The following is a 24,953-nucleotide window of genomic DNA, read 5'->3' on the forward strand; positions in this document are numbered from 1 at the left end:
CGTAGGGCCTGTCCTGCTGCCCTCTCACCAAGCAGGTGGCCCTCCTCTGAACCCTCTCCAGGCTGGCCACATTCCTTTTGAAGTGCAGCGCCCAGTACTGGACACAGTACTCCAACTGCAGCCTGACCAAAGTCGCATAGAGGGGGAGTATCACCTCTCTGAACCGGCTTGAGATGCACCTTTGGATGCATGACGAGGTATGGCTGGCCTTGCTGGCTGCGTTCTGGCATTGGCAGCTCATGTTCATCTTGGAGTCAATAATGACTCCGAGATCCCTTTCTGCCTCTGTGCTTTCAAGAAGGGAACTCCCCAGCCTGTATGTATGCTGTGGATTCCTTCTCCCAAGGTGCAGCACCCTGCATTTGTCTACGTTGTACCCCATCCTATTCTTGTCTGCCCACTTTTGTAGTCTGTCTAAATCTAGTTGCAGCCTCTCTCTCCCTTCAAGTGTGTCCACCTGGCCCCACATCTTAGTGTCATCAGCAAACTTGGACAGCGTGCTTTCCACCCCCTTGTCCAAGTTGCTGATGAAAATGTTAAACAATGCAGGCCCGAAGACTGAGCCCTGGGGTACCCCACTGCTCACATCTCACCAGGTTGAGTACAACCCATCCACCACTACTCCCTGGGTGTGCCCCATCAGCCAATTTTTTACCCATCCAACTGTGCAGGTTTCAATGCCGCAGTCACTTAATTTGTTGATGAGCATGGGGTGAGAGACAGTGTCAAAGGCCGCCTTAAAGTCTAGAAAGACTACGTCTACAGTGACCCCATCATCCAAGGATTTAGTTACTTGGTCATAAAAGGCAATCAGGTTAGTCAGGCAGGACCTGCCTTTGGTGAAGCCATGCTGATTGCCCCTGAGCATGATCTCCCCTGCAGGCCCCCCACAGATATGCTCCTTAATGATCCTCTCCAAGAGCTTCCCGAGCACCGAGGTGAGGCTTACAGGCCTATAATTACTTGGGTCCTCCTTCCTCCCCTTCTTAAAAATAGGGACCACATTAGCCAGTTTCCAATCCCCCGGCACCTGGCCAGATGACCACGAATGCTCATACAGCCGGGCCAAAGGCTCCGCGATGACCCCTGCCAGCTCCCTCAACACCCTTGGGTGGAGGGCATCCAGACCTGCAGATTTAAAAATGTCTAGCCCTTCCAGAAGATCTCTACCTACATCTGCACTGACTGAAGGCCTGATAGAGCTATCCCCAAAATTGTCCCTACCTCTGGTAGGTGGGATATCCCGATCCCTGTTCAGGAAAACAGAGGCAAAGAAACTGTTAAAAATATCAGCTTTCTTGTCTGGCGTGGCCACCAGATTACCATTTGTGTCTTGCAGGGGCCCTACATTGCCTGGTGCCCTCTTCTTGCTCCCAATGTACTTGAAAAAGGACTTTTTGTTGTCCTTAATCCTGGATGCTAGCCTGAGTTCTATCTCTGCCTTGGCCTTCCTAATAGCCCTCCTACACTCCCGGGCCGAGGAGGAGTACTCCTCCTTGGTGATAGTTCTTCCCTTCCACTGGTTGTACGCCTCCCTTTTAGTCCTCAGGCATTGCTGAATGCCCTTGCTGAGCCAAGGGGGTCTTTGAGCACTCTTACCCCCCTTGCTTCTCTCAGGGACTGTTATCCTTTGGGCCTGGAGGATCACCCCCTTTAGGTATGAGCATCCCTCGTGGGCTCCCATCTCCTCTACCTTTTGGGCCCTTAGTGCCTCCCCCACTAGTCTTCTAAGCTCATTGAAGTTGGCCCTTCTGAAGTCAAGGACTGTAGCCTTGGTGTGAGCCCTAGACGCCCTGTGTTGGATAGTGAAATCCAGCAGGTGATGAATCGCTATTGCCTAGGTGGTCAAGGACCTGCAGTCCCCTCACCAGGTCATCCCCCGTGGCCAGGACCAGGTCCAGCAAGGTGTTACCTCTAGTGGGGCTGTGCACTTGTTGGATAAGGTGAAGGTCCTGTAATACAGCCAGGAACCTACACGAGCGGTCAGACCTGGCTGTCTGCTCCTCCCAGCAAATGTCTGGGTAGTTTAGGTCACCCATGACAATAACATCCCTTGACCTAACCGCCTCCATAAGCTGACTGGAGAAGTCCTGGTCTAGCTCTTCCCCCTGGTTGGGTGGTCTGTAGTAGACACCCACCGTAAGGTCCATTTCGCCATGCCCCCCTTGTAGTTAGACCCATAGTGTCTCTGCCCAACCGTCCTCTAACCTGAAGCTAATCCTTGATGATGTGAGGTGCTCTTTGACATAGAGCGCAACCCCCCGACCTTTCCTCTCTGTCCTGTCTCTTCTATATAGGGTGTACCCCCGAATGCCCACTGCCCAGTCGTAGGTAGGGTCCCACCAGATTTCTGTGAGCCCTACTAAGTCTGGATTCTTACGTGCAATCAGGAGGCATAGTTCCTCCTGCTTACACCCCATACTACGGGCATTAGTGTAGAGGCACCTGAGGCCTCCTGCGGGTGCTCATGTTTTCCTCCCACTCCCAGGACAGTTGTGGCCCCCTGCTCCTCGGACGTTGATACTTACCTGTGCTTCCCTTCCTCTTGTCACCCTGCGTGCTGGTGAAGCATCCTCTCCACTTGAAGCGGCTCCTTCCCCCGGTGAATCTAGTTTAAAGCCCGCTGTACGAGATCAGCCAACCTAGAGGAAAAGATACGTCTGCCATTAGGGGAGAGGTGAAGCCCATCCCACCCCAGCATGCCCTCCTTACAAAAACATGGGTCGTTGTCAAAAAACCCAAAGCCTGACTTGTGGCACCAGCTCCGAAGCCACCGGTTAACCACATCAATGCAGGCCTCATGACGCCTACCCCGTCCACTTACCGGGAGAATGGAGGAAAATACCACCTGCGCTCCTGTCCTCTTCAGTTGGTGTCCCAAGGCCTTATAGTCCTCCATGATGTTATCCGGTTTGCCCTTAGATGCATCATTTGTACCCACATGGACCACAACCAGTGGGTAGTAGTCGGAGGGCTTGATGATTTTAGGGATGGTCTCTGTGACATTGCGAATCCTCGCTCCAGGCATGCAGCAGACCTGCCATGACCAGGGCTCTGGGAGACAGATTGGACCTTTGGTTCCCCTCAGGATGGAGTCCCCTATGACCAGAACTTTGCGTCTCCTTCTTCTCGGGGTATGCCTCTTCTGAGCTGGTGCTGTAGGTCGAGCAGCTTCAATTCCTCTGGGAACCAGTTCTTCTGCCTCCTCCTCCAGGGGGGCCAGGGCTGCATACCTGTTCCCGAGGGGTGTCTGGAGAGCAGGCACAGCAGTTGTTTGGACTGCCCTGGCCTTGACAGGAACCTGCTGCCACCGATTAGTTGGGCGCTATGCACGCGGGGTCTCTCTGGTGGATTCCTGACTCTGCAGAGACTGGAAATACAGGTCAATTTCATCCTCCACTGCCCAGATTCCCCGCAGCATGCTCACCTTGGCCTGGAGCTCTGCCACCTGCCCCTCCAGAGCCTGCCTCACAAGACGGGCAGGTGGGGGAGTCACCAGACCTCAGTCCTACCCTCAGGGATCCCACCCAGGCACCCCCACAGCTCAGGGGGCAGGTGGTCGCCAGGCCCCCCAAGGTCTCCATCTGGGTGGTAGCCTCAGGAGGCCCGGAAGGGTGGCACCACGGAGGCAGGACCCCTGGCAGCACTGCGAGTCCTCACCATGGCTTGCAGGTAGTCCTTACCTCTCCTTTTTTGGTGGAGTCTGCTCCCTCCTGAGGAAGAGACTGTCTTGCTGCCCTGCCTGCTTCCGCCTGCGCGAACGCCGGCACGCCCTTACAGAGTGCGCCTGTTTGTGCGCTCTGTTCGTGCGCGGCTTTGGAGCGCGGCCCCCTGCCCGGCTCAGCAAAGAGGGATCTAGGGGCTTCCCCTCTGGATCCTCTGCAGCTGCGCCAGCTCCTGCCCCACTTACCTTCAGGGGATCAGCTGCTGCTGCCCCCTCTGTTGCTTCTCAGTCTCTGCTGCTTCAGGAACATTGCAGGGGGCACACGTGTGCTGAGAGCCCGCATGTGTGCCCAGTCAGCCTCCTCTCCCTCCTACTGCACCCATCACTTTTCTGCTTTCTCTTGTTTCCTCAACATGAGCTTAGTAGACTTGAATAGCTTGCAAATGGCCAAAGTCTGCACTTCCCTTTCCTAGGGAAGAAGGTGAGGGTCTTCAGCTGAGTAGAGAGTGAGGACACAGGTGGTCATTAGGAAGATAGCTGTTATTGAACAAGCAGTGCAAGGAAGCTTGTTGATTAAAAAGTGCCAAGAGAAGAGCAAAAAGTGGGTAATAGACTTCTGGCTACTTACCAGAGTGGCCAGCTACAGCACTGGGGGAGGAAGGAAAAGCAATACAGTATCAGATGGATGGAAGACTGACTAGACCAGTGTCACAGAACTCTTGGTGTCCGTACATATCGCTGAAGTAGTTCAAAAGAATACTTAATTTTCCAGATACACTTTTGAACTGTTCCAGGTGACTTTGAATCAGGATAACAGGCTTGTATGTCTATCTGCTTCAGGTTGAGCCTGCATTCAAATCATTCAAAGTGTTGCGTGTGTCCATGTCCTGCCCTCTGTTCCTCTTTCAGTGGTCATAGGTAGGGATCTCCAGAATTTTTGTTGGGAGCGTGGGGCATGGCAGCTTCTTTAATCTTGGAGTTTTCTCTGCACACTCCCTCCCTCCCCCCTGAAGATTGGCAAAGAGGGCTGCTTGTTCACTGCTTGCCACCTGGTTCTGATGACCGGGAGTCAAAAACCGCTGTTGTGTTAACTGCCCAGCCATCAAATGCAAGTGGCAAGTGGTGTGGGAAACTCCAAGATTAAAGAAGCCACAGCACCACGCATTTCTGGTGAAAATTCCAGAGATCCCTAGCCATAGGTTTCACTGTAAATTAGAGCCAAAGTAGAAATTTATATAGCTGAGTAACTTGGCATCAGCTGTCATTGGATATCACCTCTAATCCCTTTCTCTCACATATTCCTATGCAAAACAAGAATTCCCACTGTGCTATTCTCAGTAAGTGAGTATGAGCATTGTCATACTACCTCCCCTCAGCACGCATTGTGGCAAGCGTTGGCCCATTGGTTTAGATAAATCTCAAAGAGCAATTAGTTTGGTGAACGAAGATTTCTTTGAAAAGGCTTGTTAAGTTTGTTACAGCAGTTCTGATAAATATAAGTTCTCATTTCAGATTTAAGAATGTTACTATTTTCATAGGTGCAACACAGAGAGTGACTGGTATCAGATCCATGAAAACATCATCAAAAAGCTAAATGCTCGTTACAACCTGACAGGCTCCAATGCTGGTGAGTATGTGTTCCAGAAAATTATGTTGTATTCTTTATGTGGTGTAAAAGATGTTAAGAAACTAAATCTTTCTATGAGAGAACCATTTTTGCTATTACATTTCCATAAACCAAGAATGAGTACTTTTTAACTGCTGTATTTATAGCAACACACTTAAATGATGCCACAGTACTTGCACATCTTCCCTTTCCAGTGTAGCTTAGCTAAAATCATATCACCAAATATTTACTATTATTCTGAAGAGTGCCACACAGCTGTTAACGTTCTTATTAAAATCAAGTCTCAAGGTAGATGGTGTAATAGTCACATGTAACACTAGATCATCAGCTGATGTAAATGGGTGTATATCTAATTGGCAATATTGCCAGGTCAAATACACAGCTGATTTTGGATTATAAGTAACCAACTATTAAAATTCTACATCAAGTTTAAGGGAGGGAGCATGGGGCCCCCACCTTGTTTTTAGTACTTCCTACTGTCCAGGTCAAAAAGATGCATATTGTTCTTATTTTAGAAGCTATTGCTATGGCTCTGTAGCCAGCAATGCTAAACCAAAACCTTCATTAAAATGGGTAACCTGTTAGTTTGTCAATGAGCAGCTATTTACATTTGAAGTCAGATTCTGCTAACAGCTGAGGGTAAGAATATCTATTCAGTTGATGTAGAAATTACTGGCACCACCTATTGGTAGAAACAGTTGAACTGAAATGTAATTTAGTCTGATTTTTGACTATGTAAATTTGGAGGAAGGCAGTTATTTCTTGATCTTTTAATTATTTCATTCTGAAAAGTTTATAAATATAGGACAAGGAATTTGAACTGCTACACACCTTCTGAAGCATGATTAGATATTGACCACAGCTACAGGTGGGTAGGTTTAACTGTGGTTTCCTACTGCTCTGGCTGGTATTTGGAAACCTCTCAGGAATTTTTACCACAGTGTCAGATTGACCAGGGACTGACCGGGCTTTTTTTGCCTTTCTGTCAAGTCAGGCGTAGGGAGTGGTCCTGTTCTTAGGATCAATCATCTGAACATTTATTAACCCAATGAATTCCTTATCACTGCAGTAGCCAAAGCTTTGGCAATACCCTTATCTCCCCATGATCTTTACATGTGTCATGCTCTAGGGTTTTTTCATAAAGTGCATTGTGGCTGTGCTGTGTGTGTGAGAGGGGATGGAGTGGATGATCTTTTGGACCCTTTGGACAAACGGTTGTCTGCAAATATAGGGGACTAGAGTCAGTGGCCCAGGAATCTTGTTACTCTTTCAACTCTGTGTTTATTATTTTAGCCAAAACTTAATGGCTCAAGCTCTCTCAGTGCCTTTTAAATCTTTGAATACAATACTTATGAGAGAAAACCCTAAAACTTTCCTCACTGAATAAAATTTTACATATAAATGTACTTGAGATTACATCTGTAATATTAGAGGTTGTGCTAGAAGCAACACCTGTAATTAATATTGTGTCTCACTTTCCATTTTAAACACCTGCCTTCAGTTGGTTATAACTTTGCTATGCTTTATTAATTATGACTGGTGTATTTCATGCTTAGTCTCTGCCTGTCTCATTTGAAGTGAAGATGATTCAAGAATTATCAGTGGGAAATGGCTAATTTTGCCAGGGTTAAAAAAATATAGCAGCCCTTCAAACATTTCTAGTGCCCCTATATTTTGGAGTGAGAATTTGAAACAAATTAAAGAGAGAGCCATGAGGCTGAGGGAGTGAAAACCCACTGGGAATTGGACAGGGTAGAAGCTTCTGAAAATAACTTGATACAAGTATAGCTTGTTTAGATGGGCTTTCCTTCAAGAATCCACTTGTATTGATCGTGACTCAACTTCCCAGAGCTCCTTCCAAATATAATTCACAAAGGTTATGTCTGCACTGCTTGTGTTGATCCTGTGAGGACAGATACTTCTAAACGTGCCCTGCCCATCTGCTGCTCTTCTCACTTCCTAAACTTTAAAATATAGTGCCTTATGACATAATTGGTTCCTGAAAACCGCATCTTAAGTCGAAATGTTGTAACTCGGAACCAATTTTCCCATAGGAAACAATGTTATAAATGGGAAATTGTTTCCTGAACCAAGGCCCGATACCTTATTTTCACCAAAAATAAACTAGAATTTTGTACTCAATGAATTATAGATGAGTAATATGGCTACATTAATGTATTTATATTGTAAATAGCAATCATATTGACTTGGAAGGATTTCTTTGAGGTGACTTTGCTGAACTTTTTGAAAGGCTCTTGGTTGGACTTTTTGAGGGGTTCATGGCTGGAGTCTTCTCAGGAGTCTTGGCTGCAGATTTTTCTGGAGTCTTGCCTGCTTTCTTAAAGAAAGTGCCCAAGGAAGTTTGGACAGATGTTCTCCAGGGAGATGGGTGACACAGAAAACTTGTTCACTGGCATGGTGTCGCATTGGATCAAGCATTGTAAAGTCGAAACTAACATCAGAAAGTTGAAACAGGGTGTCAATTTACAAACGTTGTAAGTGGAAAACGTAACTCGAAACATTGTAAGTCGAGGACTGCCTGTAGTCTCTCTGACCACTCTCCAGCATGCCAAGGACAGAGGTCATGAAGGAAGCTGTGTTGGGGGACTCTCACAGCGTGGCATCACTACCACAGTTCCAGGTTTCATGTTTGTGTGAGCAGGAGCAGGTGGGCAAGCTATGCTCAAGAGAATCCCTCTTCAGGAGCACTACTGAAGTACTGTAGAAGTTTACCAAGTCTGCTCTTGACTCCCACACATACTACTTATTGCTTCTACATACCATATTTTCTTACATCCACACACCTCACTTCTTTTTTTAAAAGCAAAATACAGTAAAAATATTTTCCCAGAGTCCTAGCCAAAAGTTGACTAAATGCAGCAGCTCACTTGCCCTCAGATAGCTTGCTGGCTGCTTCAGGCAAAAGCTTCAGCCCCTTCAAAAGCTTGTGGCTACTCATCTGCTTGCTCACCTGCAAAGAAGTGGCAGCCATTATAGGAAAGCATCTTCATGCTTCTGTTTCATCAAAAAAAAGCAGCTTTCCTGCTTAAGGTATGCACCTCAATTCTGGAGGGCTGATTTTTGGAAAAAGGGGACATATGGCATGCAAATAAATATGGTAGTAGGTTGATCTAAAATTCTGATTGAGCAGTCAGCTATCGTCCACTGTGCCTTAAGGTAAGGTACAGCAGAGCCTACCCTGAATGCCACTCTCTGTTCTTCCACTGATTGATATTATAATTCTGTGCACTATAAAACTCTTATAGTGGACAAGGCATCTTAGCCCTACTCTAGGTGAGAGGAAAATACAGTTCATATCTTTGTTCAGGCTTCTATTATGACAATTGTCATCTGTTTAGTCAGACTGCCTTTAAGAATGCTTGTGGCAAAACTGTGCTCACAGCTATGCTGCGTAACCACCAACCGTTACTCTATTAGCTCAAGCAGTGAGAGAAGCCTGCAGGGTCCTGGATTCTATCCTGCTAATCATGCAATGTTGGTATGGTTCCCTAGGATAGAATTTCTGGGTTTATTTTTCAAATTCTTATTTTAAAAATGGAATTTGGGTGCCAAACTCTCATTGACTTTTAATGGAAGGTAAGGGCACATGCATTCTTTTCTTTTCTTTTTTTTACCTATGAATCTCTTCCCAAAAATCTTCAGTTAATTACAAGATCTTATACAATTTGTTTTAAAAAGATACCTGCTTCACTCTGTGTACAGGATAGATGTTTAACTATGACACATCCTGTCATATCATATCCTATGAGATATCACAGGTACAGACAACCTTCATCTCAGCGTTTCTAACGTCTGAGCGCTTGACTTTGCAACCATGATATTTCTTTACTGTTCCTTTTTCTTATTTTGGTATTGGCAAATCAAACATTGGGCCAGATTCATCCCTATGGCTTCTTTGAAGCTAATGAAATTATACAAGGGATTAATTTGGTCCGGTGTTTCTAGCCTCAAGGAATTTAAAATTTCAATCAGATTGATTTAAGTGAAAATGACAGAACTTTTAATAGGGTGGATCAAAGAGGCTCAGATTGGTGGTATAGAGAGCAGTAGGGAATACACAGAAGGGCATCCTGATTTTTAAGAAGCTAGAGTATGTGAATGAAAAGTAAACAAATTATTATTATTATTATATTATTTCTAGTACCTCTGTTAATTAACATCAAGAGTACAAGTATCTGAGTTAGCTTAAATAACTTTGTGGCATTGCATGGATTTGTCACATTTTGTCATTGCTTTTAGAAGTGCATTTTCTATTGCACTATGCTGTATACACTGTTTACTACTGCACTCTGACCATATTATTGCAAGTTATGCATAACAGCCAGCTGAAGTGACTTCAGATAATTTAATCACAGTGTGGATATTATTCCCATAGTACACATACTGACTTGTTTTCTTATTTTATTTTAGATCAGTTTTGCTAATAGTGTAATTAGATAAAAAAATTAAAATAGGTGGCAAATTTATGTTTAATTATATTCAAATCCTTGATGCTTTTATTCCAGCTTGATAATCTAGGCATAATATTGTGGCCAATCATATCATCTTTATTCAATTGAGTAGTCGCCTCAGTTTAAATGGAACTACATGCATGAATAAGGGTTGAAGGATCAGGTCTTTTATTTTGATACAGTACCTTCAGTGAGAGGGATTACTGTGAATGCCAAGGAACTGTGGTTTTATCAGACAACATAATTCAGAATCAAAGTTCTTATTCTCTACAATTCCAAGGGATAATTGTATTCCTGATCATACTTTATCCTTGTAAAGATTCCTTTATATAATCCTAATCATGTGTGTTGTACCTCCCTGGACACCTTTGAGGAAAAGTGGTTTTCTCTTTAAAGACATAATCTGAAGTGTATTTAGGGAAGAGGGGAGAACTGAAATGTTTAATATAATTAGACATAAAATTATCATTTAAAGAAATGATTTGGTATCACAGTACAAGCGACTTATTTTCCTCTTGTAAAACAGACCATGTTCCCTTCCTAAAAAATAATATGACTTAAACTTAGTTTTAAATATCTTGGTGTCCTAATAGATTTTTGGTAACCTTGACTTTTCTTCATTATACAATTTGTATTGTGAATTTATTTGGTTAACAGACCTGTGTAATTGGTGATCATTTGAATTTTGAAAAATAGATTATGGGAGGATCAAAGCGAGACAGGGAGCAACTGTTGTTCCAGCAGTATGTATGTAAGAGATTGATGGAGATTTGAGAGAGGACACATTTCAAGCAATAATGTTATTCTTAGTAGAGTATTGAGTAGCTGCAATAATAAATGATGAAAATGTTTTTAAGACACACTTATGAAATTAATTCCTCTGCAGTTGCTTAGCAGCAAGAGAAAGCATTTGTTAAAGTATTGCCAATATGTTCAGATAGTTTTGCTGACACCTTATGGAAAATGATGTTGTTGCACTGGTATATGTGGAATTCAATACATATCCCATATCTTCAGTCATTCTATATCAGAAAGTTTGAGTGGCATGTTCTAAATCCTTACCCTTGGAATCTGATGCCTATAGGGGTTGGCAACTTATGCCTCCAGAGCCAGATCACCAACCCCTGATTATCAACCCCTGTGTTATATTTATCAAAGGAAGATAAAATTTGCGTAGTAAATAACCCTCACATCTTCTTTTTTCTTCATCTTCATCATTATTGTTGCCACTGTTGAACCAAAACAATAATGCATCTTTCTATTGTGTAACAACAGTAAACTCATTGCTCCTGCAGCTGAAAGGTTAACTGTACCTTAATGGTTGACTCACTGTTGTTTTGTAAAGAAGAGATGAAGAGAAGTAGAAAGAAGCTATTGTTCTTTTTTTAGTGATAGATGTCTCATGGACATGAACACAGTTCTTTATTTTATGCTTTTGAATTGGTGAAAGCACGAGTTCTGCTTATTAAGTGGCATGCATAGAGCAAGTCCATAGCCATGGTTTCCTACCAAAAGTGGGCAAAAAATGGCTTTGGAAACTAGAATTTCCCTTAAGCCAAGGCATCATTTCAACCAAAAGATATGTTTACTCCACTCACTTTTGTCTACCATTTTTGTAGAGACTATTTTTATGATGAACTGTAAATGGACAGGAATTTTCAAAAATGTTATGAAAAGCACAGAGAAGTAAATAGAAAGAGAGAGCAACCCATGTTTTGGTGGTGAGGACACTCAGTTGGCACATGGAAGCCTCTAGTTCAAGTCCATACTCTGAATGATTGAGAGCAAGGACTTGATCATAGGTCTTCCAAATTTGTGCCCAGACCACCACCATATTTGTTGTTCTTGCATGAGGCTCACTCTCTCACAAGAGATTGTATACAGGATGTTTTCATGGAAAGTTTCATTTTCACAAATAGGCTTTTTTTTTTTTTAATTGTCAAAAAAATCCTGACCTTTTCTAGTGAATGGGCAGTTTTTCCTTCCTCAAAGTTGTTATTTTTCTCCTTCTCCAAAAAAACAGTAATCCAAATAAAGAAAGATACACACTCTTTACATTTTGTAAATTACATTGCCGTGTAGAGACTGCCTGCTTGAAGTGAACAGGCAAGATCAGCAAGAGCAGAATATATCATTGTATTGCTGTGGTATTGTTTCTGGTCCTTGAGCTAGCTTCAGTAACTCTATGGTACTGTATGTGGTTGTTGCCTTTTGTCATTGGTTTTGTATTCATCCTTCAAAGAAGATAATGCTAATTCCATAATAATACCAATTATATTTGGTTTATGTTCCAAATCCTGCAGCTTTTCTAAACTTCAACCTGTTCTCCAAAGAAGAGGGAGATTTTGGGAATGTCTGTCTTGCTCCCCTATGCTATGACCCAGAACAGTATGGTACCTTGATGTTTATTTCCCATACTCCATTCTGTGGAGATGGAAATAGGAATAAAGTAAGTGTTTGAGCCTCATGGATAAATTGCAGTTGTATGGGAGAGAGAGTTCTATGATGTACCTTCTGCTAGTGTTTCATGCTAGCAGAAATAGTGAATGGTAGATCAAAGTCCTGTTCTGCTGATAGATCAAAATCCTACTGACTTTTTTGGCTATTGACAAGAAACAGCACACTATTAAAATGCTTTGTTACCTAGCACTCAAGTACAGATTTTAAAGACAAGGGCCAGATTCCATCACCTCTGTTTGTATTAAATAGTATCTTAGGCCTCCTCTACACATGCATGTAAAGACGCACAATTGTGCATTAGATCACATTGTGCCTTATTGTTGGGGCTCCCCCTGCACCAGCAAGAAGCAAGCTCTCATGGCTGGGAGCCCCACTCAACCCAGTTGAAGGGCTCAGCTGTGGAGGTACACATGCACCTGACAGGTTGGAGGATCACTGCTGCAGATATCTCCCAGCTCCAGGGATGCATGAAACCCCTGGGGCTATAGAATCACTGTTGTGGCAGTCTCTTTGCCCCAGAGGTGCAGGAAATCGCCAGGGCTGGAGGACCACCACAGGGGCCATTCCCTCTCTTCCTGCCCCATGGGGTGTGGAAAAACCCTGGGGCTAGAGAATCACTGTGAACCTCTGACCCCAGGGATTTTCTACTCCCCTGGGGCAAGGAGATCACCCATGCAGTAATCCTCCTGCCCTGGGGGTTTTCTGCACTCCTGAGCCCTAGGGAATCCTCTTCTTGGACTCAGGAGTGTGGGAATGCCTCGGGGCTGGAAGATCACAGCTGCTGCGATCCCTAGGGCTTGGGAGTTTTATGCTGGTATTGTGCACCCCTGCAGCTGGGAGCCTAGTCAGCTCATGTGCAAATTAAAGCTGAATACCAACCAGCTATAAAGTTAGTACACATTTTCAGGGTCTAGCTTTGTAGCTGGTTGGAGCTCTTTATTGTGTGATAGCTACTTTGCACATGTAGCTGGCCTCCAGATAACTGTCCAGTTAACCAGTTAATTGCACAATACCTTTAACGTGTAGAGGGGGCCTTACTTATGGAAAAAGGTACTGCTTGATATGGGTGAGGCTGGTACTGTAGCCCTAAGAACCAGGGATATCTGGTTCTCCTCACAGAGAGAGCGAGCAAACAGGAGGGTCAGTAGTGCCTTAAAGTATGCTTCAGTTTTCTCCAAATGAGAACCCAGTTAGTTCTTTAATAAATCAGTTTTCTTGAGCACTATAAAGTATTAACTCCAAGCATGCATCTAGATATAATCTTAGCAGTTTTAGTAATCTTAGCAAGCAAGTAATTGTATATTACCAGGCCTAATAATACACATCTCGAGAGCTGGCTACACATCTCAGAGCAGGCTTGTTCCTCGAAGGGAGATCAGATGTCTTCAGTTCTCAGTCATCATTAGAGGAAGGGAAAGGGAAAGGAGGGGATATGAGAAGGTAAGGGAAGGGATGCTTCTTTTGTTCAGGTAGTAATATTTCTAGTCCTTTAGTCATGTAGCTACCAATTAAGTCAATTTTCTGTTTTTCATCAACAACTTGTGTTATGTCTTCACTTTATCCCTTCTTCTTGGTACCAGGAGCCATCTGCTCCAGAAATGGGTGGAATGCACCATAACAAACCCTTTTATCCATAACAAGAGTTTTTTAATCAGACTTTTTGCAGAAAAACAACCTACATCAGACCCTTTTCTTGTAGAAAGCAGGTTCCACATAACATAGCCTGTGGTATATGCTAGCTTTGTTGAATGCATTCTAGTCCACTTATGTCAAGGCTGCTAGGCCTGGTAGGCGTAAGGGACCATTTCAGTCCTGTCGAGCATCAAGAAGCTGAACTGTCTCCACAGTGCAATCCAGTTGTCCTAGTTGCTTGTAACAGGCTGGCAGACTGGATCAATTAGCCAGTTGGCAGCAAGCTGCCTGCGTAAGGGGCATCAGGTGGCAAGTAATTAGCAATAATGAGGGGAAGTGATTGGCTGACCAGAAATAAAAGAACAAGGAGGTGAAGTAAATGGGAGGAGTTGGGGGGGGGCGGGATGTTGTGATGGAGAGGGAAGACTCTTTGAAAGAAGATTACAGGGCGAGAGCTAACACATGCTTGGCATGTTTATTTGGGATTGTTTGATATTTGTAACTGAACCCCGTGGTGCAGATCAACCCTGGGGCTTTGAAGCCGGTATTGCTGGGACCAGGCTAAGGGCATGTTCTTTTGGATTGTTTTGCTTTCAGCTGAGCCCTGGGAAACATAGGAACCCAGGGCATTACAGCCTGTGGTTTTGAGCCCAGAGAATGACTTTGTTACTGGGACCAGATTGAAGGGCTCAAGGACTGATTTGAGCCAGGTTGAGCTGGGCGAGCTGGCCACCCACTACATTGCAGGAAAGGGGGGTTAAGTATAAGAAATGGATTCTGGGGGTAATCCTTTAGCTACATTAAAATAAGCAAATGACTTCTTCCCAGATATAAAACAGAATATCTTTGAAGAGAAGTCGCCTTTTTTTGAGGAAATAATATCTAATCATACCTTCAGTCTTCCAGTAAGGATACAAAATTAATATTAATTTATAACCCATACCAAAAAAATCAGTTTAGATTCTGCCCCCTTGTTGATATTATGTTGTGTTTTGCCATCTTTGCTTTCCTTTTTTCTTGTTTATTAGTCAGCTTGATCCCATTTTTTCATTGCACAGGTTTTTTGATAAGAACCATTGTAAAGGTATTTACAAAACAAAAATAATTTTCAGTTACTGAATTACAGTTCAGCCTGAAGTTAAAACTTGGAGAGACTAGTATATTTGGAAAAAAAAATCTAGGAAAGATCTCTAAAAGAGGCACTGATGCTTAAGTTCCCAGGTAAGATGTCATTGACTATAAAATAACTATTTAATAGCCTACAGAATCACTGCACTGTCAATTAACTTGTTGATTTTTAAAATGCTTGAAGATGCACTGAATATAAAAAGTACACAATAAAGGCAAACACTGGTCTCAATTACAAGTGACTTAATGGAAGACAAGGAGTGTCACAATTTGTCATTTCAATATTTAGATAATGAATAATTTGTTCCTTTTTATAAATAATCTTGTCACATGAATCTCTTTGTGCTCTGTTTTTAATAAAAATATTGCATCCACACTTTTTTCTACCTAAAAACATTTGATATTTTAAAAACAACCCTTCATTAGGGCATTTCATAGATTTCATAGAGAGAAGATTGGTCCAGTACAATTCTTGATTACAGGAGCACAAAATTTGTGGTGGAACAAGCCACACAGGGGTGGATCCATAAAGGGAGCTTTGGAGCCTACATGTCTGTATTCACTGAAGACTGACATTTAGGCATTGCTGGCATTCACAAAATTCCAAATCATGTGACATATAACTCTTCAGACATCTGAGGACCATGCTTGCTTGGATGTTGAAGACATTGCACAGTTTGAGGTCTTCTTCATTCCTAAACCCCAGAAGCTTTTATCAACGAGGTGTTCCACTCTATGCCTCCCTCCAAAAATCTGTCGTGGGGTGGGGTCCTACAGTATGGCCGTGATCTCCCCAAGGCCCCCTTACCGTGCCAAGTTGGCCCAATAGGCACCCTCGATTCTCACCTGCCACGTCTTTGATGGGAAACCCCCCCAAATATATATAATATGGGAGGTTGCCTTTATGCCTTCTTTGACACGGTTTGTTATATACTCTGACCTCGTGGACTCCCAGGCCCCTGGTGGGTCCCGTTCTACAGTGGGTGTTTCGGGGTACCTTAGCCTTATGGGCTATGCGTGGCTCCAACCACCCCTTTATGATGCCCCAAGCCTCGCAGATGGAACTGATGTTGATTGGTCTGGGGCTTGTTATAATTTGGCCCCCTTGTCCTCCTTGGGCCTTCCGTGGCCCTGTCTCGCAGTGCGCCCTCTCTGGTGCTTGGGCTCTCCGTGGCCCTGTCTCGCAGTGCACCCTCTCTGGTGCTCGTCAATGCTGCCCCCCTCTCTGGGGCCTTCTCACTGCCCCCCTTTCTGGGGCTGGGGTCTCCATGCTGTTGTGGGTCCCCTATGAGGCTGCCTCCTTCCCCTAATAGGCTCATCCAAGCCACTGGTCTTACACAGTAAACAAAACACAAGCCTCTCAGCTATAACATAAACTCAAGCTGCCCGGCTATAACAACATCATGCAAGCCACCCCAGGGGTGTTCTATCCCTCACCAGGATTAGAGGCTATACCTGCAGTCAGGCCTCTCCCCTTTGTTTGCTTTGGGAGAGCTCCTTCCCCATTGGCTGCCAGCAGGGAACTGCTATCCTGGCCTCAGCCCTAGGGTTTATATGGGAGCCAGGCCCTGCCCCCTCCGGTCAGCTGACCGCTGGCAGGTGTGGGTCACTAGCTAACTCTAGTTGCCCTGGTGACCCACAGCTGGGCTCCTTACTCACTGCTAGGGCTCTTCCCTTAGCAGTTCCCCCTTTATAGGAGCAGGGCACCTAAGTGCTCTGCGACACACCTCCCCTCTTCATAGGAGCAGAGCACCAAAGTGCTCTGTGACAGTCTCTTAAAGGGTTCAGTATGTGCATACGTCCTCCCAAAATGGGAGAGGAAAAAGTAGCAGTGATTGTAGGGCCACTCCTTTATACTAGTGCTTAGAGCAGATCTAGGTAAACATTTTGTGGAGGTAATTTTCCATCTCCTAGAAAAATGCAGTTTTGGGTAACTGCAGGTATTAATGATGTTGGGTTAAATTTGTGAAATAGCTTTGGGTTGAAATGAAAATGACAAAATGTTTCAGAAATCTTGAACCAGTTCATTTTGGAAATGTCAAAATAGTTTGCTTCGGAAATGTTGAATGAACAGTTCCAACATATCTAACATGTTTCCCTTCAGGCAGGTAGGATACAAGCCAAGTAAACGAAGACCAAGAATTACAAATTTCCAGAGAAGGTGGACCCATCATATCACGCTGTTTAAATTGCCCAGTGGTTAGGGTACTTTCTGAACCAGGATGTGGGAGATCCAGTTTCAAGTCCCTCTACTGCTGAAAGGATTTGAATATACTTCTCCCTCCAAAGAGATCACGCTAATCCCCAGATTTTAACTCCACTCTGAGTATCCTGTGTCATTCTTCTGGGGTGGGTTGTTATTAATCTCTCAGGTTAACATTATTCATAGTTTCATAGTTGGTAGGGTCAGAAGGGACGTGAGTAGACCATCAAATCCGACCCCCTGCCATGGGCAGGAAAGAATGCTGGGGTCAAATGACCCCAGCAAGGTGTCTATCTAGCCTCCTTTTGAAGACCTCCAGAGTAGGTCCAAGTTGGTTCCAGATCCTAGCCGCCCTGACTGTGAAGTAGTGCCTCCTGATATCTAGCCTGAACCTACTCTCCATCAACTTATGGCTGTTATTCCTTGTTACTCCTGGTAGTGCTCGGGGGAACAGGGACTCTTCCATTGCCTGCTGGTCCCCCTTGGTCAGTTTATAGACAGCCACCAGATCCCCTTTCAACCTTCTCTTGTGGAGGCTGAACAGGTTCCACTGAGCCTGAGAAAGGGATGCTATAGTGTGGTGATTAGGACACTCTCCTGAGAGACAACAGATCCCTTCTCTGCCTAGTTTGGAATAGGTATTCTCAGTCTCTGCTTCTGATTTGTTTCTCTTCCTCAATGCCCAATGGTACCTCCCCTCCACTCTCTTTCTTCCCCTCTCCTACCCACTGCTACCATTGTCCCTGGCTGACCCTAAGGTGGTGGTGGTGGGGGAAACCCCAGAACCACTTCTGCCTTACTGCAGCAGGGACTGCACAGGGAGCCAGACTCAACTAGGGACAGCAGTGACAGCAGGTAGGTTTCCCTTTCTTGCTCTGTATCCCTGAGTATTCCCACCAGCCTAGGAACAGGTGCAGAAAAGGGAAACCATGTCCACTGCTGCTGTCTCTGGCTGAGCCCAGTTCTCTGCATCGCTGCTTCCTACAGCCCGAACTGTCCCTGGCTGAGCCCAGCTCTCTGCATAGCTGCTTCCTACAGCCCCAACTAGAGCCGGACAGAAGTGGCTGGGACAGCAGCAGAGATGAGCAAGTCTTCCTTTCCTGTGCCAAGAAACATAAGTAGAGAGGGTAAGGGAGCAATGGGAAAGGAGGCGCTTCTGAGCCCAGTGGAAAAGGGAGAGGGTGCTGAGAACCTGGATTGGGGGAAGAGATTACCTGATTTGAGAACTGGCTGCTACAGCTCCTGTAACAACATCTTGCCTGGGGAGGAGGCTGGGAACAGGACATACAGTTCTGGACTCTCTCTTCCCCTTTTTTCAAAATCTTGGATCCTCCCATAATGTGTTGGTTAACTTAAGAGCCGCTGCACCCTCCCTCTCCCCCCCGCCCCCCATCCCTTGCTTGATTACTAATAAGGACTCCATTTGTAGGATGCTAACTCCACTCAAGCATCAGGTGAGGAGTGTAGATGCCTAACTCAGTTTTGTGAACTGAGCATACAGTAGAGTGCTTTTGTGTAGATGCCTAACTCAGTTTTCTCTAGGTGTAATGGTATTTAAAATCAGGTGTTGCAGCAGGGGCAGGAAATTATTTTGGGCAGAGGGCCGCTTGCTGAGTTTTGGCAAGCTGTCGAGGGCCGCATGACAGGCATCCCAGGGCAGATAAATATTAATTTTCTAAATTTTTTAGGGGCTCCGCGGGCCAGATAGAATGGCCTGGAGGGCCGCATTTTGCCCACCCCTGTATTACAGTATCTAATACAATGTAATTTTTAAGCATACATCTCAAAACAATTTAATCATTAATGAAATAATCAACTCTAGAGCTCTGATAAAAATTATTTCTGTATCTGTTCTTTAATATTAACTAATATTAAATAATAATCTTCTGGTGTAGAAGATTATAAACATAACTAGCTCTTTTATTCCTTTGGACTTCATCAAAGGGGTTCTGCAAAAATAGTAAGTATAGTGAAAGGTCCTTTCGTATTCCAGTAGTTTGGTGTGCTCTAAATGAAAAGTACAATAGTGACACAATTGTATATTTACTGAGAAACAGCATGTTATTTTACATTGGTAATGCCCTGACTATATGGTAACTCTACTGGAAGCAATCTTAATTATACATTAACTTTAATTCATGGGTGAGCCTCAAGGTTTTAAATCAGATAAACGCATCTAAAACTGGGATTTCTTGTCCTACTCTCAGCTCTTTCCAGCTTGCTGTTTTTATGGTACCACTTATTCTCACCTGTGGGTCTAGAGCAGGCTTTTCTTGTAGCTTCTAAGTAAAATCTTGGATCCACCTTTTGCTTGTAACGTGGGATAAATTAAGGCCAAAATGAATCTGAAATTAATTTTAAGGACGTGGGGAGGGGTGATGAGGTCTACACAGAGAGGTGCTTCTGTTGAAGCAGAAAGCTGGGGCTCAGTATAGTTAAGAAAACGAGTGATGTCCTTAAATGCATAACTCCCAACTTCAGTGCTTTGCTTTAAAAAAAAAATGAAAAAAGGATGAGATTCTGGTTTGTTCTTCAGCCTCTATAGTAAATTCTTTCCTATTCCCCTAATAGCTGTGCAGAAATGTTATCTTGCCAAGTGTAGGAGAAATTAGAGCATAAATTGGGTGTAGTCTATCATTTTATCTCCAATCTTCTACATTTGACAACAGCACAAGATGAATAAGAAAGCTTAGAAATAAGAAAAAATGTTGGAAAAATTGTTCAAGAATCAATTGTTCACAACAATGGAAATAATTATTTTCATGCTGCTGTCAGGCAGAGATAGGTATACGTGTTACATTAACTGGATTATAAAATTATGAAGGCTTAGATCTTTGAGATAAAATTATGAAGGTTTAGATCTCTCACTGGACCCCCTGTTTCAGATTGAAGTACCAAAGTAGAACAAATTCACTTGAGCTGTTGATACTTCAGAATGATTTGTGGTTAAACCCAGGTCATCTTCCCTCATTAAGCACTTGGTAAGCAGGTCAGCTGTGTCAGCCATGTCTGACAAAACAGACACTAACAATTCTAAATTGTTTTGCTTTGTATCTTTGTTTCCAAAAAATGATGGCTGAAAATCTCTTCAACAGAGAGGAGGGACTTAAAGCTGAGTCTCCAACATCTTGGATCAGTAAGCAATGATGCAACAGAGAGTTTTGACTTACAAAAGGGGATATCATTTGCCTTAGTGATCCCATATTCAGAAGCAGCCAAGAGCCTGCCCAGTTCCCCAAATTAGATCAGCCTCTGGAAATGCTAACTTGCACTTGGCTTCTCCTCGTCACCTGTGGGCACTGAGAGTTAGAAAATACTTGGAGAGTAGTCTGCTCCAAGCATTTTTCCTCTCTTCCCCCAAACTAAGCCATGGCTCACCCCACACCAGGACCCATAGGGAAAGCTCTGGTATCAAGCCAGGAAGGGCCCTTAACACTGGTGGTACTCCATGTCCCAGCTTTCCACCCCCCTGTATGACAGAGGAAAGCTGCATGTGACAGAATAGAATAGAGAATTGGACCTTTTTAATTTCAGGGCCATCCTCTAATTTCCTGGAGACCATAGCATATACCCTCACACTGTATTCCTGCTGCCATCCTCCCATACATATTGGACAGACAACACGGTGAAGTGTAATTTAGTGCGCCACGTCAGATAGCCCTTTTGGGCTTTGAGTAATCCCTTGAAATCACCCTCTGTGTTTTCACTGAGCTAAAAAAACAGAATTTCTCTAGTGAATCTCTGTTCTTGACAAGGTTCACAGGCATGTCAACGGCACTTCTGAAGTGTATTTTGTATCAGCATGTCACTAACATTTATACAGTAGAGTGCTTTTGTTTAATTACTTTACACTTCTCTGACAGTTTATTAATCTGCCAGTTTAATCCTTCATTACATTTTATGACAAGAGGATTATGTATAATATATTTTGATGTGTTTAAGAATTAGTTGTCACTGAAAGCTGCTATTTGAAATAAGTTTGAGGTAGGCACAGTGTTTTGATGCAAGTACACAAGGTGAAAATGCATCCTTCTTTGTTCCCAATAAATATGAAGGCTGTAAGATTGACTGCTGATAGAGAACTGTGCCCACTTTTTTTTTTTTTTTTTTACTAAATAACTTGAATTATAACTCTGTGATAGTATAAAGGCTGCTTTTGATTTGGCTTTAAATGGGAATTTTAGAGTATTTTATTTGCCTTCATTTTTTTCAAGTAATTTTTCCAAGTATTGGATTTTACTGTATAGCTAGCAACATACAAGCTTCTGAATGCAGAAGTGTTCAAAATAAGCAATGAAAAATTATAGTCTAATGAGAGCGCATGTTGCTTGCAGCAAAGGGTGGTGCTGACTTTTCAAGGCAGGCTCAAAAAATTAGTGAAGTATAATTTTCCTTTAATTTTTTGCTAATGCCAACATATTGTACATGAAAAGGCTAGGGTTGCTTAACTAAGAGTGACTTTCAAAATATATTTAATGCCTTGTGTTGTTGCTGTTTAGATGTGGTATTAATATGACATCAGTAATAGGCTGTTTGGAAGAGATGGGTTTTAGTAACAGCTGGTTTCATCTTTAACTATGCATTAGATACTTGTGAGCAGACTTTTTTCCTTGTAGATAAGGGTAAAAATAAGCACCTGAGAGTGATTTTAAGGGGCTATTTGACAAGAGCAACAGTGGATGCAAAGGGTTGTTTGGTTTTTTTAAGCCTTTCATTTCCAAAATTTGTTTTGCTGGTTACTATTGAATAATGCAGCTGACTTGCTTAATTTTATCTACTGAAGAAATAGCTAGTTCTAAGAAGCCTTTAAATGATCAGTTTAATGAGTATGCCTGTTAGAAGGCTTTAGTTCCTTCGAGGGATACAGAATTATTACCAAAAATATCTGGGCTTTCATAGCTATGGGGATCTGTTTCTAACTCTTCCTTTAGCCTCAGTTAAATCATGATTGTACCTTTATTTGAAACAAGATATTTAAATAGTAACTGGAATTCAAATAGCAGACTGAATTCTAGTACAGTGTTGTGAAAGCTGTTTGCATGGCAGAGCTCCAGTTAATGAAGGAGAAAATAGGAAGTGTTTCCCCAGAGCCCTTTGCATTTTAATTGCAATAGAAGCTGTATAAAGTATTTATAAAGGTAGAATTGAGCATTTTGTGGCTTTGTTAATATTTTTGTTAACAAGATAAAATATACAAGCATTCCATTTTAAAGTTTAATATTCAGTTAAGGTGATTTGTCTTTATATTTCAAACAATATCATGTCAGTAGCAGACTTTATATACACTGTATATTTCATTAATAGAAAGGAAAGGTTCTTAATCAGTTTACTGTGGTAGACAATGAGAAAAACAAAATACTACTATCTCAAGTATCATGGCAAAAAAGAAACCTGTCTGGTTCCCTGACTGGGAGAAGGACAATTTTAAAATCATTTTAATGCATATTTATTAGCATGATTTTAAATCCAATTTAGCACCCCATGTATATAACGAGGGAAATATTTTTAAATGTGCTAACTCATCAATTCTAGGGAGGTTTGAGTACATTATTATCACTTCAAATGTATTACTTTGGCTAAAGAGAAAATGCCATATTTGTGGAGAAACAGAAGGAGGAGTTCTGACACTCATTTTGTATCTCAGAATGATGTGAAAATAAGAAGACTGATCTTTGGTAATTTTAATGTAAACACATTTGAAGAACATATTAATGAATGTAGGACTGAAAGGACCCTCCAGACTCTTGAACCCAGTCCTCTGTATTTACTGACAACCCTTTTTCCATTTAGTGCTTATACCACAATGACAAACAAGCACACATTAAAATGGCCAAATATAAGGTTATATGTGTAGGAACAAAGAATGGTGTTATGCTTCAGGATGGTAGCCGGTACGCTGAAGAGTAAGGAGACAGAAAAGGATTTAAGGGTCATGATAGATAACCAACTGAACATTAGTTTCCAGAAGGATGCCATACTTAGCAAGACAAGCACATTTCTTTTAATGGATTGCTGTGCCTGCTTCTGGTGTCTACACTTCAAAAGACATACTTTGAGTTGCAAATGGTAAGGGAAATAAGGCAATGAAAAAGGACTCTACAAGTATATCAGAAATAAGAAGAAAACCAAGAAAAATATAGGTCCCTCACAGCTGATACAGAGAGGGCTGAAGTATTTATAATGCTGTTTTTACTTCAGCCTTCACATATAAAGTCAGCTACCAGATAATGAAGACAGGGAAAGATAGGGAAGGAGGCAAACTGCCTAGAGTAGTGGAATAACAGGTTATGGGTTATTTAGACAATCTAGATGCTTTTAAGTACACCAGACAAAATGTGGCCTGCAGTACTAAAGGAACTGGCTGAGGTAATTTCAGAGCCATTGACTATCATATTTGAGAATTCATGGCAGTCAGGTGAGGTCCTCGATAACAGAAAAGGGCAAATACAGTTACTGTCTTTAACAAATGGAAGAAGGAGAATCCAGGGTCAGATCAGCCTGACCGTGATACCTGGAAAAATCACGGAGCAGATCATCAACTAATTATTTATAAGCACCTGGAGAAGAACAAGGTGATCAGGAGCAGCAAGCATGGATTCGCAAAGAGAAAGTCATACCTGACCAATTATTTCCTTGAGGCACAATGAGATGACTTTTTATGATAAGCTGTTAGGCTCTTTTGATGGGAGGAAGTAATGGCTGTGATATACCTTGATTTTTAGCAAGGCTTTTGACATTGTTTTCCACAACATTCTTATTAATAAGCTAAGTAAATACAGACTAAATAGAAGTACTGTAAAGCGGACAAACAACTGGTTGGATCATCGTGCTCAATTAATGGCTCAGTATCCAGTTGGGCAGAGGTATCAAGTGGGGTTATCCACAAGTCTGTTCTGGGTCCATGATCTATGAGTGCCTATATGGGGAGTGGCTTGTTTGGAAAAAAGTTATAATGGGATCCAGTGATTGGAAACTGAAGCTAGATGAATTCAGACTAGAAATAAAGTACAGGGTGTTTATAAAGTCCTTGTGCAACTTTAAACGTTAATAACTTTGGATATACAGATGATGGAAGCAAACTGTAAACAGAAATTGAAAGCATAATTCATTAAGTTTTTTAGCATAATATAAAGATCACAAATGCAATTCATGAAATCACTCGGCAGTGACTGTAAAATGTTTTCTGCGAGTTGGAAAGTCGGATTGAGTGATGTGTCACGAAAGATGGCAGTTACGTTGAAGTTTGGAAATTTGAGCTGTATTGTGTTAAAACTTATTGCATTATTGGTTTCAATTGCTGTTTACAGTTTGCTTCTATCATGTGTACATCCAAAGTTATTAAACTTTAAAATTACACAAGGGCTCTATAAACACCCTGTACATATTTTAGTGTGGGCAAAATTAACCACTAAATATCTTTTTTAGAGACATAGTGGGTTTTCAGTCACATAAATTTTAAATAATAACTGAATATTTTGCTAAAAAAGGCATGATCTAGCTGTATGAAAAAATGCTTGATTGGTGCCTGAAGGAGCTTGAACTAGATATTTATAATGGCCTTATAACTGTGGACTTTCAGATGCTTATCTGCCAGTAACTCTTGAAGTTAAGGTGAACTGAAATTATATTTCCAAGGTAAAGAAATGCCGGACACACTTTTTGAAGATAATTAAATTCCATTTTAGTTAAAGACTGTTTTCATGTAAAGAAAAAGTCTGCTTCGTAACTCGGCTGTATTTGCATCAAGAGGCTTCAGTACTAGAATTC

At 42.5% G+C, this 24,953-nt stretch overlaps 1 protein-coding gene across 1 annotated transcript in view; it reads left to right on the forward strand.

Moving 5' to 3' along the window:
- DOCK4 (dedicator of cytokinesis 4) overlaps positions 1 to 24,953 on the forward strand; it is a 405,154-nt gene that overhangs the window by 217,807 nt on the left and 162,394 nt on the right. The window contains exon 12 of the mRNA XM_019492471.2: positions 5,203 to 5,291. Coding sequence (XP_019348016.1) covers positions 5,203 to 5,291 — 89 coding nt within the window. The remainder of the gene's footprint in view (positions 1 to 5,202; positions 5,292 to 24,953) is intronic.

The sequence above is a fragment of the Alligator mississippiensis genome, chromosome 4 (genome assembly GCF_030867095.1).
Source record: "Alligator mississippiensis isolate rAllMis1 chromosome 4, rAllMis1, whole genome shotgun sequence".
Classification (NCBI taxonomy): Eukaryota; Metazoa; Chordata; order Crocodylia; family Alligatoridae; genus Alligator; species Alligator mississippiensis.